General features: G+C 39.3%; 1 protein-coding gene across 1 annotated transcript in view; it reads right to left on the bottom strand.

Annotated features, from left to right (window-relative positions):
- FCHSD2 (FCH and double SH3 domains 2) overlaps window positions 1-16,382 on the bottom strand; it is a 176,863-nt gene that overhangs the window by 19,610 nt on the left and 140,871 nt on the right. Inside the window, exon 11 of the mRNA XM_011993650.1 lies at window positions 12,499-12,660. Coding sequence (XP_011849040.1) covers window positions 12,499-12,660 — 162 coding nt within the window. The remainder of the gene's footprint in view (window positions 1-12,498; window positions 12,661-16,382) is intronic.

Genomic DNA, 16,382 nt, shown 5'->3' with positions numbered 1-16,382 from the left:
GCTGGGGGTGGTGGCAGGTGCCTATAATCCCAGCTGCTCAGGAGGCTGAGGCAGGAGAATCACCTGAACCCAGGAGGTGGAGGTTGCAGTGAGCCAAGATCATGCCACTTTCACTGTACTCCAGCCTGGGTGACAGGGTGAGACTCCGTCTCAAAAAAAAAAAAAGAGTTCTGGAGATGGATGGATGGTGGGGATGGTTCCACAACCATGTGAATGTACTTAATGCCACTAAACTTATACTTGAAATGGTATATTTGTATATTTTACCATACACATGAACAAACATGAAAGGCACACTCCCTTCTGAAATGTAACACAAGGAAAATAATTTTTTAACCCAGTTTCAAGGTATATTACCCATCATAGCTAAAAGGCATCTATTAATTGAAATGGCATTGAGTGTAAAAAATGAGTTAGATCCATAGGCACTTAGAGCACTGTCCGTGATATATTGAATATAAATAATATTTATATCAGCATACATATCTGACAGGGGAAGGCAGAATGAGAAGAATAAAGACTGGAAAATTGAGGAAATGACTGACTTACTTTTTATATACATCTATACTCTTTGAATTATTAGAATACATGTTTTACTTTTTAAATTAAAAACCTAATAAGAGACAAACAGCCTCAAATATTTGTTTCTTGCTTGCTGCACACAAGCACTTATTTGGCTGCTTTTTCCCATATTCAAACATACAAAAACACCAATGTTTACACATTTAAGGTTACAAAGAATGGACAGGCAGGATTGGCCTTCATAGAACAGCCATTAAATTAATTAAAGTATCAAATATCTACTGTATGTAGAAAACTATGCTAGCCTCTTTGATGAAGACAGAAAACGAAGGACACAGTGTCTCCTTCCAGTGGTTCACAATCCAGAGTGAAGGATACTAAAAGGAGAGGCCAAGTGCATGGCCCTGGGAATGCGGAAGAGGCCACTGGAGAGGAGTCAGGGAAGACTTCCCGGGATACGATGAGTCTAAAAGTACAGGCTGCCTAGCTGTCAAGTTCTACTTTTTCATGAATTAAAGGGCTTTCTCTTGAGTAACTATCACTAAAGTTTTAAAAGTGACTCTCCTCTTAACCACTGTTTCCCTAATAAAATTCTATAGCACTGTATACATGTATCAAAATGCCCTTCTGTATCCCATAAATATGTATAAATATTATGTCAACTAAAAATAAAGGGAAACAATTCTACAGAATTGTGGAGAGTTCCAGGATAAGAAATTATACATTTTTCCTGACATATTTATTGCCACCATTTCAAAGCTGCTGAAATATTCTCATTGATAACTTTGTTGAAAATTCTCCACAGCTGAGTGAGGAAATCCTGTGCTATGTCTTACAAATTATTCATCTATCATCAGTCAGGTCGGTGGCAAAACAGTCTCACATCATATTGAGTCTTTTGCCACTCAATAGGAGCAAAATATTCAAAATCACAGACTTATGATTCTATTGTTTTCCAACAGGGCATTGTGCCACATAAAAGAATCATGCTAGAAACTGCCATAAAATTAACTTTAAACATATTATATATACTTAGAAGACATTGCCTTCATATTCTAGGGAAGGTTACAGGCATTTAAAAAAAACAGTGGGTACTACAAAATCAAAACAAAACACCCATACATGTATAAAAATGTGGGTAGAACAAGTTTCCAAAAATATACATGTACTGTGCTTTGGCACTGGGAATCAATCCAAAACATTTTATCTTGGCAACCTGGTTGATACTAAACATTCCTTTTTTCCTCCTTTATTTGGAGTTGATTTTTGGATTCCCATGGAAGGCAATAAGGTTGCAGTGCCAGCAGTAGGGGTCACTGTCATATGCTTCTGTGTTGCTCTAGCTGCTTTCCAAAGCATGTCATCTCAGAATAATTTCTTCCTTTTTCCAATTCCACTCTCTTAACTGAACTGTTACACTGTTTTCTTGACCCAGCATTTCTAAAATCACATGCTTCTTCTGTCTCTTAAGGACTGCTCTCTCATCCCCTTTTCTTCCTGTTCCTTGACAGAACTTCAATCAAAACTATTCTTTCTAGTCATACTAACATTTTTCCTTTCTTAGATGTAAAATGCTTACTCTTTTTTTTTTTTTTGAGATGGAGTTTCACTCTTGTCACCCAGGCTGGAGTGTAATGGTGTGATCTCGGCTCACTGCAACCTCTGCCTCTCGGGTTCAAATTATCCTCCTGCCTCAGCCTCCCGAGTAGCTAGGACTACAGGTGTGCACCACCACACCCAGCTAATTTTTGTATTTTTTTTTTTAGTAGAGATGGGGTTTCACTATGTTGGCCAGGCTGGTCTTGAACTCCTGACCTCAGATGATCCACCTGCCTTGGCCTCCCAAAGTGCTTGGATTACAGGTGTGAGCCACCGTGCCCAGCCAAAATGCTTACTCTTATTGCAGAGGCAGGCAAGATGATCTTCTTGAGTTGATTTTGGGAGCCATCTTCTTGTACTTAGCAAAAACACCTCTGAGGGGCTCAGCTTCATGGCACAATCATGAGGTAGAAAGCAGAGTCTTGGGGTCTGGCCAACTTGGGTTTGAATGCTGAATGTGTCACTTGTTGTGTGACCTTGGGCAAATTATTAAACTCCTCAATTTCAGTGACCTTGTCTCTCTAATGAAGACAATTACTTCTTCACAGGATTAGCATAAAGATTAAATGAAGTAAAATATTTAAAATCCTAACACGTGTTTGGTGCATAGGAGGTACTTAATAAAGCATTAGCTTTTGTTTTTACGAGGACGGGAGAATCCAGATAAAGAATCTGGTAATACCTAACACAGAGGAAGGCAGCTCCTCAATATTTACTAATAGAACCTCTCATCTCCATTGGACAGAGAAGTGATCACAGTGGACATTACTCCAAATACAACATGAGTAAGTTATCAAAGATGATGTTAACCAAAGGAATATAAATCATTCTATTATAAAGACACATACACACGTATGTTCACTGCAGCATTGTTCACGATAGCAAAGACATGAAATCAACCTAAATGCCCATCAATGGTAGACTGGATAAGGAAAATGTGGTACATATACACCATGGAATACTATGCAGCCATAAAAAAGAATGAGATCATGTCCTTTGGAGGGACATGGATGGAGGTGGAGGCCATTATCCTTAGCAAACTAACACAGGAACAGAAGACCAAACACTGCATGTTCTCACTTGAAGTGGAAGCTAAATGATTAGAATATGGACACATAGAGGGGATCAACAGACACTGGGGCCTTTCAGAGGGTGGAGGGTGGAAGGAGGCAGAGGATCAGGAAAAATAACTAATGGGTATGAGACTTAATACGTGGGTGATGAAATAATCTGTACAACCCCCCCAAAACACAAGTTTACCTATGTAACAAACCTGCAATTATATCCCTGAACTTAAAATAAAAATTAAGAAAAAGATGATGCTAAAAATATCAGGAAAATGGATTTGTGCTTCCAGGCAAGATAGAGTATCAGGGATCAGATTTAACCTCCTGTCAGAAATAACTGAAAAACTGTTCAAAATATATGAAAGAACAGTTTTCAAGACACTGGGCATCACTCATGAAGGACAGTGATCCCTGGGGGATGGGAAACAAACAACTCCCACAACATACTGTATGAAGAATGTTTCTAGGCTATGACATAGGGAGAAGAAACCCAGGCACATGATCGTGATCTCCCTGAACAGAGGAGATGAAACTGGGAATTTAGTAAAGCCAAAGTGGAGACAGCTCAGGATGTGGAATATAGCAGTCTCCCCTTATCCGTGGTTTGGCTTTCCATGGTGCCAGTTACCCAGTCAACCATGATGCAAAAATATTAAGTGGAAAGTTCCAGAAATAAACAAGTCATACGTTTTGAATTGTGTGCCATTCTGAGCAGCTTGATGAAATTTTACAGTGATTCACTCTGTCTCCCCAGATGTGAATCATCCCTTTGTCAAGTATATGCAAGCTATGTAAGCTACTTACCCATTAGTCATTTAGTGGCCATCTCGGTTATCCCGATTGACTGTCACCATACCACGGTGCTTGTGTTCAAGTAGCCCTTATTTTACTTAATACTGGCCCCAAAGCACCAGAGTAGTGCTGCTGGCATATTGTTATAGCATTCTATTTTATTACTAGTTAGTGTTGTTAATCTCTTACTGTGCCTCATTTATAAATTCACTTTATGATAGCTATGTATGTATAGGGAAAAACACAGCATACATAGGGTTCGGTACTATCTGCGATTTCAGGCATGCACTGGAGGTCTTGAAATGTATCCCCCACAGATAAGGGGGGACTGTAATGAAGAAGAGAGAGATGCACAGAATTTAGGAAATCTGTAGAGGGTCCTCCTCAAGGCTTTGGCTGAGTACTGGTCAGTACATATATGTGAAGAAATTACCCAAAGCTAGGGCTAGAAGCACTAAAAAGGATTAGAAAAAATAATCCTCAGAACTCACACAGGTCTGAGAATAACTCCTGCTCCCTCCTAAAAGAGTAAAAACCTCATAAGGCACAGGGCACCCAGTAGAGTATTAAGATTAGTAAGGATATAGAATAGCTGTCCCCAGTCTTTTAGGCACCAGGAACCAGTTTCACGGAAGACAATTTTTCCATGGACCAGACCCTTGGGGCACCATGAGGGAAGGTTTCAGGATGAAACTGTTCCATCTCAGATGAGCAGGTATTAGATTCTCATAAGGAGGGTCCAATTTAGATCCCTCACATGTGAAGTTCACAATAGGGTTTATGCTTCTCTGAGAATCTAATGCTGCTGCTGATCTGACAGGAGGCGGAGCTCAAGCAGTAATGCTCCCTCTGGGGCCACTCATCTCTTGCTGTGTGGTTCAGTTCCTAACAGGCCATGGACCCGTAAAAGGTTTGTTCCAGTCTAGAAGACTAGAACAATACTATAACCAACTTGACTTAATTGACATGTATAGAATGTAACCCCTAACAATAGCAAAATATACATTCTTTTTTTTTTTTTTAAGAACACATGTAACAGTTACCAAGATATACCTTTATACTGGGTCACAAAACAAAGCTCAAAAAGTTTAAAAGGATTCAAGTATGTTATTTGACTACAATGGAAATAAACTAGAAATAAACAAAAAGCTATCTGGAAAAATCTCCAAATATTTGAAAATTCAGTAACACACTTTTAATTACCCATCAGTCAAAAGAAGAAATTAAAACATAAATTAGAGGCCGGGTGCAGTGGCTCACTCCTATAATCCTAGCACTTTGGGAGGCTGAGGTGGGTGAATTGCTAGAGCTCAGGAGTTCAAGACCAGCCTGGGCAACATAGTGTGACCCCATCTCTACTAAAAATACAAAAAATTAGCTGGGCGTGGTGGTGCTGAGAGGCTGAGGCATGAGAAATCACCCGGAAGGAGGAGGTTGCCATCAGCTGAGATTGCGTCACTGCACTCCAGCCTGGGTGACAGAGTAAGACTCTGTTTTAAAAAAAAAAGTAAATTGGAAAATATTTTGAAGTGGATAAAAATGATAACACAACATATCAGAATTTGTGCAATGGATGCTAAAGCAATACTTACAGGGAAATGTTTAGCACTTAATGCCAATATTCAAAAAGAAGAAAAGTCTCAAATCAATGACCTCGGTTTCTCCCTTACAAATTAGAAAGGAGAAAATTAAATCCAAATTGAACAGAAGAAAGGAAATAATAAAATCCTGAGCAGAAATCAAGAAAATAGAAAAGAGGGAAAGATCAAGAGGGAAAGATCAATAAAATCAAAAGCTGTTTCTTCATAGAGATCCATCTAATTAATAAACCTCTAGCAGAATGATCAGAAGAGAAGAGACACCACCAATATCAGGAATGAGGTGATATCACTACTAATTTTCCAGATAATCAAAGCATAAGGGAATATTATAAACAACTTTGTGCCAATAAATCTGACCACTTAGATGGAATGGACAAATTCCTTAAAAGAGACAACTTACCAAAGTTCACTCAAGAAGAATAACCTTAATAACCCTGTATCTACTAAAGAAATGGAGTCTGTTATTTAAAAACTTCCAAAAGAAAACTCCGGGACCAGATAACAGCCCTGGTAAATTCTACCAAACATTTCAGGAAGACAAAATTCCACACAATTCTACACAAGGCTTCCAGAAACTTGAAGAGGAGAGGATACTTTTCAAATCATTTGGAGACAAGCATTATAACAAAATCAGACAAGAATACTACAAGGAAATGAATGGAGATGGAAGCATGCTTATTAGAGTCCTAGCAAACCAGTTCCAATCAATATATAGAAAGGATAGGCTGGGCACGGTAGCTCATGCCTATAATCTTAGCACTTTGGGAGGCCGAGGCGGGTGGATCAACTGAGGTCGGGAGTTCAAGACCAACCTGACCAACATAAAGAAACCCCATCTCTACTAAAAAAAATACAAAATTAGCCAGGCATAGTGGCATATGCCTATAATCTCAGCTACTTGGGAGACTGAGGCAGAAGAATCGCTTGAACCTGGGAGGCAGAGGTTGTGGTGAGCCGAGATAACGCCATTACACTCCAACCTGGGCAATAAGAGCGAAATGCCATCTCCAAAAAAATAAAAATAAAAAAAGGATAATATATTATTACCCAAGTGGGGTTTACCAGGAATGTGAAGCTGGTTTAATATCTGAAAAATCATCAATACAATTAAATCATATTAGCAGACTAAAAAAGAACCATTTGACAAGATCCAACATCCATTTCTATTAGCAAACAAAATAGAAACAGAAGAAACTTCTTTAACATGATAAAGGGCATCTACAAAAACCCTACTGCTAACTTTATACTTAATGGTGAAAGACTGAATGCATTCTTGCTAAAAGTTCAAGAACAAGGCAAGGATTTCTGCTGACTCTCACCACTTCTATTCAGCAATTTTATGGTAAGAAGGAAAAAGGAATACAAATAGGAAAAGAGTAAGTAAGACTGTCTTTATTTGCAGGTGACATGGTTATACAGAAAATCCCATGGAATTTACAAAAGAGCTATTAGAACTAGTAAGTGTGTTTAGCAAGATTGCAGGACACAAGATCAATATACAACAACCAACTGTATTTTTACAGATTAGCAATGAACAACTGGAAATTGAAATTTAAAAAATCATTTACAATAGCATCAAAATTATGAAATAGGGATAAGTCTGACACAGGATGTGAAAGATCTATCTACTGAAAACTTGTACAAAACATTGCTGAGAGAAATTAAAGTCCTAAATAAATGGAGAAGTATATTATGTTCATGGATTGATGGATTGGAAAACTGAATATTGTTAACATGGCAATGTTATCTTCCAGTTGATCTATACAGTCATCATAATCCTAATAAAAATTCTGATAGGCTTTTTGGGGTAGAAAACCAATTTTAAATTCATATGGAAATGCAAAGGACCTAGAATGCCCAAAACAACTTTGATAAAGAAGAAAGTTGGAGGACTTACACCACCTGAAGTCATGACTTATTCTAAAATTACAGTAATTAAGACAGTGTAGTACTGGCATCAAGCTGGACAAATAGATCACTGGAACAGAATAAAATGTCAAGAAACAGACCCATACATATATGATTAATTTTTTTTTTTAAAGAGACAAAGTCTTGCTCTGCTTCCCAGGTTGGAATTCTGTGGCATAATCATAGTTCACTGTAACTTTGAACTTCTGGGTTCAAGATATCTTCTTGCCTTAGCCTCCTGAGTAGCTAAGACTGCCAGAATGTATAACAGTGCCTGGCTAGTTGAAATTTTTTTTTTTTCTTTTTTTAGAGACAGGGTCTACTATGTTGCTCAGGCTGATCTCAAACTCCTGGCCAGAAGAGATCCACTTAGCCCAATGTGTTGGGAATACAGGCGGGCCTGAAAAACTGATTTTTGACAGTGATGCAAAGGCAATTCAGTGGAGAAAGGACAGTTAAAAAAAAGTTCCAAAAAGGGACAAAGAACTCTGACTTACTCTGTTTACCATAATCAAAGATGAGCTCATGCTGAATTACAGATTTAAATGTAAAACCTAAAACTATAAAACTTCTAGAAGAAAACCTAGGAGAAAATCTTTATGACCTTGGTTTTAGGCAAAGATTTCTTAGCTACCACACCAAAAATATGATCCATAAAAGAAAAATTGGTAGGTTGGACTTCATTAAAATTAAAAATTTGTGCCCTTTGAAAGGTATTAAGGAAATAAAAAAATAAGCCACAGACTAGAAGAAAATTACATAAATCAAAATATCTGATAAAGGATTTGTATTCAGAGTATAAACTCTTAAAATGCAATAAAAAGAAAACAAACCTAATAAAAAATAAACAAAGATTTGAACAGACACTTCACCAAAGAAAATATACAGATGCAAATAAACACATGAAAAGATGCTCAACATTATCAGGGAAATGGAAATTAAAATGACAATGATTTACAACATCACACCTATTAGAATGTCTAAAGTTAAAAAGACTGACTATACTAAGTGTTGACAAGATTGTGGAATAACTGAAACACTAGTACCCTATTGATGGGACTGTAAAATGGTATAACCACTTTGGAAAACAGTTTGTCAGTTTCTTAAAATGTTAAATAAATACCTATTGTATGACCCAGCCACAGCATATGATCTTAGCAGTTTTAGGAACTCCTTATCTTACCCTTATCTCCAACATTGTTATTGAGCATGGTCCTCACAAAGACCAGAGTCAGAATTTATTTATATGCAACTCTGCAGATGTTCATACTCTAAGGGAGGCTGTACAACAGAGTAGACTGGCAGTTTGCCTTTGTACATTAGTTGGGGAAGGTGGCTGAAAACAGGGAAGTGATGTTAAGATTGTGGGCTATAGTTTGAAAATGCAAGAAATAAAAGAACAGGGTGGGTGTAGTGGCTCACAAATAAAAGAGCAGAAAGAATAAAAATATGGGCTGGGTGTGGTGGCTCATGCCTGTAATACTAGCACTTTGGGAGGCCAATGTGGGTGGACTGCTTGAGCCTAGGAGTATGAGACTAGCCTGGGCAACATGGTGAAAATACAAAAATTAGCTGGGCATGGGGGCATGAGCCTGTAGTCCCAGCTACTCAGGAGGCTGAGGCAGGAGGATTCATTGAGCCCCAAAGGTTGAGGCTGCAGTGAGCCATCGACAGCACTACTGCACTTCAGCCTGGGTGATAGAGCGAGACTGTCTCCACACAAACAAACAAAAATACACATTATGTTGTATGCTATAAATATATACAATTTTTTGTAAATTAAAAAACAAATAAAAGAGTAAGTAAATACACTGAATTGCTAGCTGTGCTGTTATAAAGATGGAGCTATTAATCATTTTCTTCTTTATTGTATTTTCCAATTTTTTAGTAATCTGCTTACATAACTTTTTCTATTGTAGAATTAATATAATTTCAAAAGTTAGGTTGTCATCTTGGTATGGCTTTTGAGTAAGAGAAACCCGACAACAAGAGAAGGGAGGCCGAGTGAAACAGGCTGATGGGGTCACTGGCAGCAATCTAACAGGGGAAGCAGCACGCAGGCTCTGGCCACCTGCAACTGAGTAACTGTGTCAGTGGACTGTTCTCCTTTAAAAACAATGTTGCTATACTCTGGAATTCCTTTCTTCCAATCTTACATTCTGTACCTTAGCATGATACAGAAGGCAGAGTTAATACCCAAGTAAGTATAGTTCCTTCCTTATTCTATAAGGGAGTAGCCTGTGTCTTTTTAAAACATTTATCTTCCAAAAGGCATTTTCAGTTGCACTACTATTAATGTCTAACAGTAGTATTAATCATGTTTTCCAGATGACGAACGGTTTTGTTGGCACCTGTAATGGAAGAAATAATTTAGCCTCTAGAATGTGTATTTCTGCTTCATGTTCCTTAGCCAGCTAGCTGTCAGTATGAAGAGATACAGCCCCCTCTAAATAATTTCAGTGCTGTTATTTAAAAGCAGATTAAATAAATATGGGTCCTCATTAAGCTATTTTGTGCCTATGTCTCTCCTTTATTTATATTATTAGATCTTCCACAAAATGTAATCTCTCAGTTGAAAGATGCAGGTTCGTAAGATTGACTAGGGAGAAGAACGTGGGATGGGACTGCAAAATGCTCCCTTCACAGAGGATATGATATGTCTCTAGATGAGTGATTTCTCTGGACAGGTCTCAAAAACACTCATTTATTCAATGCTTACTACTACTGTACTAGGCACAACTTCTTCATTTCCTTCCTTCACAACGAGAATAGCCCTTCTTTATCTCCCGTTAAAATTCTTCAAGGACTATTCCAAATGACATATCCTCCATGGGGCACACTTTCTTCCCTATTCTAGCTGATATGGAGCTTTTCTGACAGTATTTCAAAGAATCACAAGATTCTGGAGTTGGTTGGTGGGGGGCGATGGTGGGAATCTCAGAGTCTTTTAATCTTTCTTTTGGAAACCCAAGAGAAGTGACTTTTTCCAAGGTGTGCAGATGAGTTAGAAGTAAGCAATTCCAAGTTTGCTGCACTGTAGCCCAGTCATACACTGCCATGTATCACTAAGATCTATAAAGGTCTGTCTGGTCTCCTAGCTTGTAAACTCTATGAGGAAGGAGACCAAGTTTTGTTCATCTTCAGTTTGCCCAGGAAGTAAGTACAAAGTTAGGTGGTATGCGCCTGCTCAGTTCAAAGTCAGATGGTATGTGCCCGCTCAATTGATTTGGTTAGAAAAGGTGCTAGTTGAAGGAAAATCATGGGTTTGATTGGTTGGAAACAGTCCTGCTGTAGAAGCCCAAAGCAAGTGGGCCTGGAATTTGCTGTCATCAAAAACTCTACAACAATCTGAAGTAGATGAGCATTATGACTTTTAGAAAGTGCAATAGTAGGAGATACTCCATGAGATGGAGCAACTCTGTTCCGTTTTTTTTTTTTGGAGATGGAGTTTCACTCTTGTCACCCAGGCTGGAGTGCAATGGCATGATTTCAGCTCCCTGCAACCTCTGCCTCATGGGTTCAAGCAATTCTTCTGTCTCAGCCTCCCGAGTAGCTGGGATTACAGATGTCCGCCACCATGCCTGGCTAATTTTTGTGTTTTCAGTAGAGACAGCGTTTCACCATGTTGGCCAGGCTGGTTACGAACTCCTGACCTCAGGTGATCCATCTGCCTCGGCCTCCCAAAGTGCTGGGATTATATGTGTGAGCCACCACGCCCGGCCGGAGCAACTCTGTTCTAATAACAACTGGGGAAGCGCTTGTAACCCCAAAGTCAAGTGGGTGATGTTTCTTTTTCCCTCCAGCTGGATTAACATTAATAGTTAAATGAAAATAAAGCTTCAATAGATTGTTTTTCCTTAAAATGTAGACCCACACATAATCCTTTTTAAATGTGCAAGTGTATTCTCATTAGAAAATCAGAATGCTATGTAAAAAAACTTCAGGAATGTTTTAAAATTTTGGCCAGTTTCTCTAGCAAGCCTGCCTGATATCTGAAGAGCACAACATTTAAAGAGGCACTATGAAGATAGTGGGAAGTTGGGAGGTTAGAGGTTTAGCTTTTAGTTTGCTACTATTCCAACTACCTACTCAGCCATCCAGCCATTCACTCCTTCCTTCAAAAAATATTTAAGTACCTACTATGTGTCAGGCACTTTGCTGTGCAGAGCAGGGAACCAGGAAGATATGGCAATTACATTCTAGAGAGGAAAACAACAATAAACAAAAGAAAACAAATAAAGAAGGCAAGTTCAAACTACAATAAATACCATTGAGGAAATAAACAGGATAACAGAGAGTAATGGGTGGGGAGGTGACAGTAGGAATTACATTAGTCTGACTAGCAAGGCATCACATATCCACCTATGTAGTATCAGGCAAATCACTGAACTTTTCTAGTACTTAGATCTCCAACATGAAAAACTAAGGTTGAACCAGATGACATCAGAGTGGAAAAAGCCCTGGACTTGAAGTAAGGAAACTTAAGCTGTGTCCTGGCCTTGCCTGTAAACAAACTCACCTACACTCTCTCTATGTAAGGAGAATATGAAAGCTGTTAAGAGTTGAAGTCACCTCAGACTAAGCCCACACACTAAGAAGAGCATTCCTTTCACTTAAGATTGTGTGCAAATCTCTGGATGTTTATTTTCATTTTCACTAAAGATGACCTCCGAGAACTTCAGAGACACTAGATTGTTTTCTATTCTATTACTTCCAGACATGAAGCATATTTACCCTATGAATGGGATGAGTTTGGTAGATAGGCATTGATAACCCAAATAGTGATAACATATTCTTCATCACACATTAAAAAATACACTCATTTTTTTCCTCTCTTTCATTTCCTGCAATAATTTTAAATCAATTAGTGATAGGCTGAAGAATAAAACCTAAACCACTAGAAAACTACTATCTTTTTAAAAAATTTCGGCTATTATTAAGTTTGGCTACAGAGTCAAAGCATCCTTCAATGAAAATCAACTTATCATATCCAAGAAAAGAAATCGTACCGAGTGTAAAGTGCCATTACTGGTCACTGCAGGAGGGCGGGCCCATCGCTCATTTTCCAGTTCTTCCATTACTTGGCTCATGGCACTCTTTAGCCATGTGTCCACAGAAACACCGATCTGCTTTAGCAGGTCCAGCCGGGCTTCAGCTTTTAATTTAATTATCTACGGAACAAAGAAAATGGTCAGAAGTCAAGGCTTTTATTATTCACAATAGCAAAGATAAGGAATCAACCCAAATTACCATCAATGATCGACTGGATAAAGAAAATGTGGTACATATACACCATGGAATACTATGCAGCCATAAAAAGGACAGAGATCACGTCCCTTGCAGGGCCATGGATGGAGCTGCATGCCATTATCCTCAGCAAACTAAGACAGGAACAGAAAACCAAACACTGCATGCTCTCACTTATAAGTGGGAGCTGAACAATGAGAACATATGGACACATGAGTCGGGGAGAACAACACACACTGGGGCCTGTGAGGGGATCATGGGTGGGGAAAGAGAGCATTAAGAAGAACAGCTAATGGAGCTGGGCTTAATAGCTAGGTGATGGGTTGATCTGTGCAGCAAACCACCATGACACACATTCCAGTATTACTTTTGCACCACCCTAATAACAAACCTGCACATTCTGCACATGTATTCTGGAACTTAAGTGCTGAAAAAAAAAATTAGCTAGGCATGGTATCATGGGCCTGTAGTCCCAGCTACTTGGGAGGCTAAGGGGGGAGGATCACTTGAACCCAGGAAGGGGAAGTTGCAGTGAGCGGAGATCACACCACTGCACTCCAGCCTGGGTGACAGAGCAAGACTCTATTTAAAAAAACAAAACAAAACAAAAAAAACAAACAAACAAAAAACCCTAGAAAGTATACAACTGTTATGAAAGGAAATTACTTAAAAGGAAAAGAATCATACATGATCCTATCAGTCTTACATGGCAAATATGCTCAAGGCTTTGTCCACATGCAGACATATTTTTGCACAACTGTATTCTTTGTGGCAATGTAGCTTTTATTTTTTAAGTTACCTTTTTTTTTTTTTAATTTTTAATTTTTTTGAGGTGGAGTCTCACTCTGTCACCCAGGCTGGAGTGCAGTGGTGTGATCTTGGCTCATTGCAACCTTCGCCTCCCAGGTTCAAACAATTCTCCTGCCTCAGCCTCCCAAGTAGCTGGGATTACAGGTGTGTACCACCACACCTGGCTAATTTCTGTATTTTTAGTAGAGTCGGGGTTTTGCCAAGTTGGCCAGGCTGGTGTCGAACTCCTGACCTCAGGTGATCTACCTGCTTCAGCCTCCCAAAGTGCTGGGATTGCAGGCGTGAGCCACCTCACCCAGACAAGTTACCATTTATTATAAACTTCTTGTTTATATCCCTATCAAAAAAAGGAAATCAAGCCTTTTTTCCCTTCAAATTAATCAAGTTCTTCCTAATCGATTAATTAGAACAATCTTGATATTTACTAGCAACTCTTCCCTGGCACAGATGCTGATTTTTCACTTGAAGCAGGGCAAGAGAAGGGGAGAGAGAGGGGAGATAGTGAAGAAGGGAAAGAGAGGGTGGAGGGGGTGGAGGGAAGAAGAGAGAGAGAGAGAGAGAGAGACAGAGGCAGAGAGACAGAGATCAGGAACAAAAGAAAAGAATCAGGGTATCCTAACAATGAAATACTTGCTTTTTTTTTTTTTTTTTTAAATAAAAGTATGGAATGCTTCATGAATTTAAGTGTCATCCTTGCATAGGAGCCATGCTAATCTTCTCTGTATCGTTCCAATTTTAGTATATGTGATATTGAAGTGAACACATACTTGCATTTTGACAAGGGCACAGTATTGATGATAGATCAAATATAACTTGTGAAGAGGAAGAGATCAAGAGTGATAAAGTCTGCTTCCTTTTCCTGTTCATAAGGCGATGCCTCAGAACATCCTGAAATCCAGCATTTTCAGTAGCCTTCTAACCCGTCTCCTGGACTTTGTATTCTCCTCTGTAATCCATCTTTTAGTCTGTGAATGACCTCATCATGTTGCTTCCCTGTTAAAAAACTTTCATAACTCCTGATTATCTACTGAGTAAAGAATTAACTAATTCTTAACTAGGAATAAAAAATATCTTTCACAGTCTGGCTGAGTTATTTCCTTCTACTGCTTCTTTCCACCCGCCCCCACCCCCATGCTCCCACTCCACTGTCCCACTTGCTGTTCCTCTGATCCATCATGTGCTTGCGTACCTGTGTGCCTTCTCATTGCTTTTTGATGCCTGGTGAGTGGCTTATCTTTTGACAGTCTGTTCAAATATTACCCTTTCCACAAAGATTTTTCTAAGTATTTCTCCACCTTCCTCAGGCAGTTAACAACTCCTTTTTCTCTGCTCCTAAAGCACTCCATATAGATCTAATTACAATGTGATAGGCACTAAATTATACTTAGCTATTTAACTAAGTATGACTGTTTGATATAACTGGGGGCTCCTTTAAGACTTGAGCATTGACATTCAGCGTTATTCTCCTGTTACGTGTTCAGTAACCTTTTTTGAATAAATATCCTATATAACTGTGCTTCTACTTTTCCAAGAAAAGACTGAATGGGCTCTACCAATTCTTTCAAGATTGGCTCTACCATCTTGAAAGACTGCCATTCAATGATACTGAGTTACAAACTACTGTGTCTCTTTAATAACAATAATTTTTAATATTAAAGAACTTCTCTCTAACAATTCCAACATTCTTCAGCACGAGCTTAAAGAATTCCCCTTTTGGGTCAGGCATGGTGGCTCACGCCTGTAATCTCAGCACTTTGGGAAGCCGAGGGGGGCAGATCACGAGGTCAGGAGATCAAGACCATCCTGGCTAACACGTTGAAATCCTGTCTCTACTAAAAATACAAAAAAGTAGCTCGGTGTGGTGGCAGGCGCCTGTAGTCCCAGCTACTATGGAGGCTGAGGCAGGAGAATGGCGTGAACCTAGGAGGCGGAGTTTGCAGTGAACCGAGATCGTGCCACTGCACTCCAGCCTGGGTGACAGTGTGAGACTCCGTCTCGGGGGGAAAAAAAAAAAAAAAAAAAAAGAATTCCCCCTTTGACTTGTTGACTTGGCTGCCTTTATTGATTAACTTGTTTGTCAACTAACAGTAATATCTTTGCTTTTAAACTAAATTTATGATGTGGCTGGCAGAAATAGCAGAGATTGAGAATAAAAAGTTCCTATTCTCCAAATTCAGGAAAGGGAATAACTGTTTATTCTTTAGCCCTTGTTCCATAAACCATAAACGAGTAGCCACAGAACCAGTTTTAAATCCCTTCTGATCAGAAAGTAACTGCTGGCCGGGTGTGACGGCTCACGCCTGTAATCCCAGCACTTTGGGAGGCCAAGGCGAGCGGATCACTAGGTCAAGAGATCGAGACCATCCTGGCTAACACGGTGAAACCCTGTCTCTAGTGAAAATATAAAAATTTAGCTGGGCATGGTGGCAGACGCCTGCAGTCCCAGCTACTTGGGAGGCTGAGGCAGGAGAATGGCGTGGACCCAGGAGGCGGAGCTTGCAGTGAGCTGAGATCGTGCCTCTGCACTCCAGCCTGGACGACAGAGACTCCGTCTCAAAAAAAAAAAGAAAGTAACTGCTGCTTTGCTCCAACAGCCATGCCTCTGAAAGTCGGCTAATCTGTGACAGCTTCTGCTTCTACTAGTCCTCCAAACTCTAAACACCATGGCTAAAAGTGAGTCAACTCCTTAAAACATTCCTAGTTTTGAAAATCTGCCAATCCCTGACATTCAACCTTCTCAAAACTGTATATATATCAACTCTTGCTTTGTTCAGAGTGAATGTGTTTCGTGTCATTCTCTTTTGCTTAGCAAGTAATACATTCAGCCTCTTTTGCA

This window comes from Mandrillus leucophaeus, unplaced genomic scaffold (genome assembly GCF_000951045.1).
Source record: "Mandrillus leucophaeus isolate KB7577 unplaced genomic scaffold, Mleu.le_1.0 Scaffold432, whole genome shotgun sequence".
Classification (NCBI taxonomy): domain Eukaryota; kingdom Metazoa; phylum Chordata; class Mammalia; order Primates; family Cercopithecidae; genus Mandrillus; species Mandrillus leucophaeus.
The sequence above is the reverse complement of the archived record's forward strand: the minus strand, read 5'-3'. Positions and strand labels throughout refer to the sequence as shown.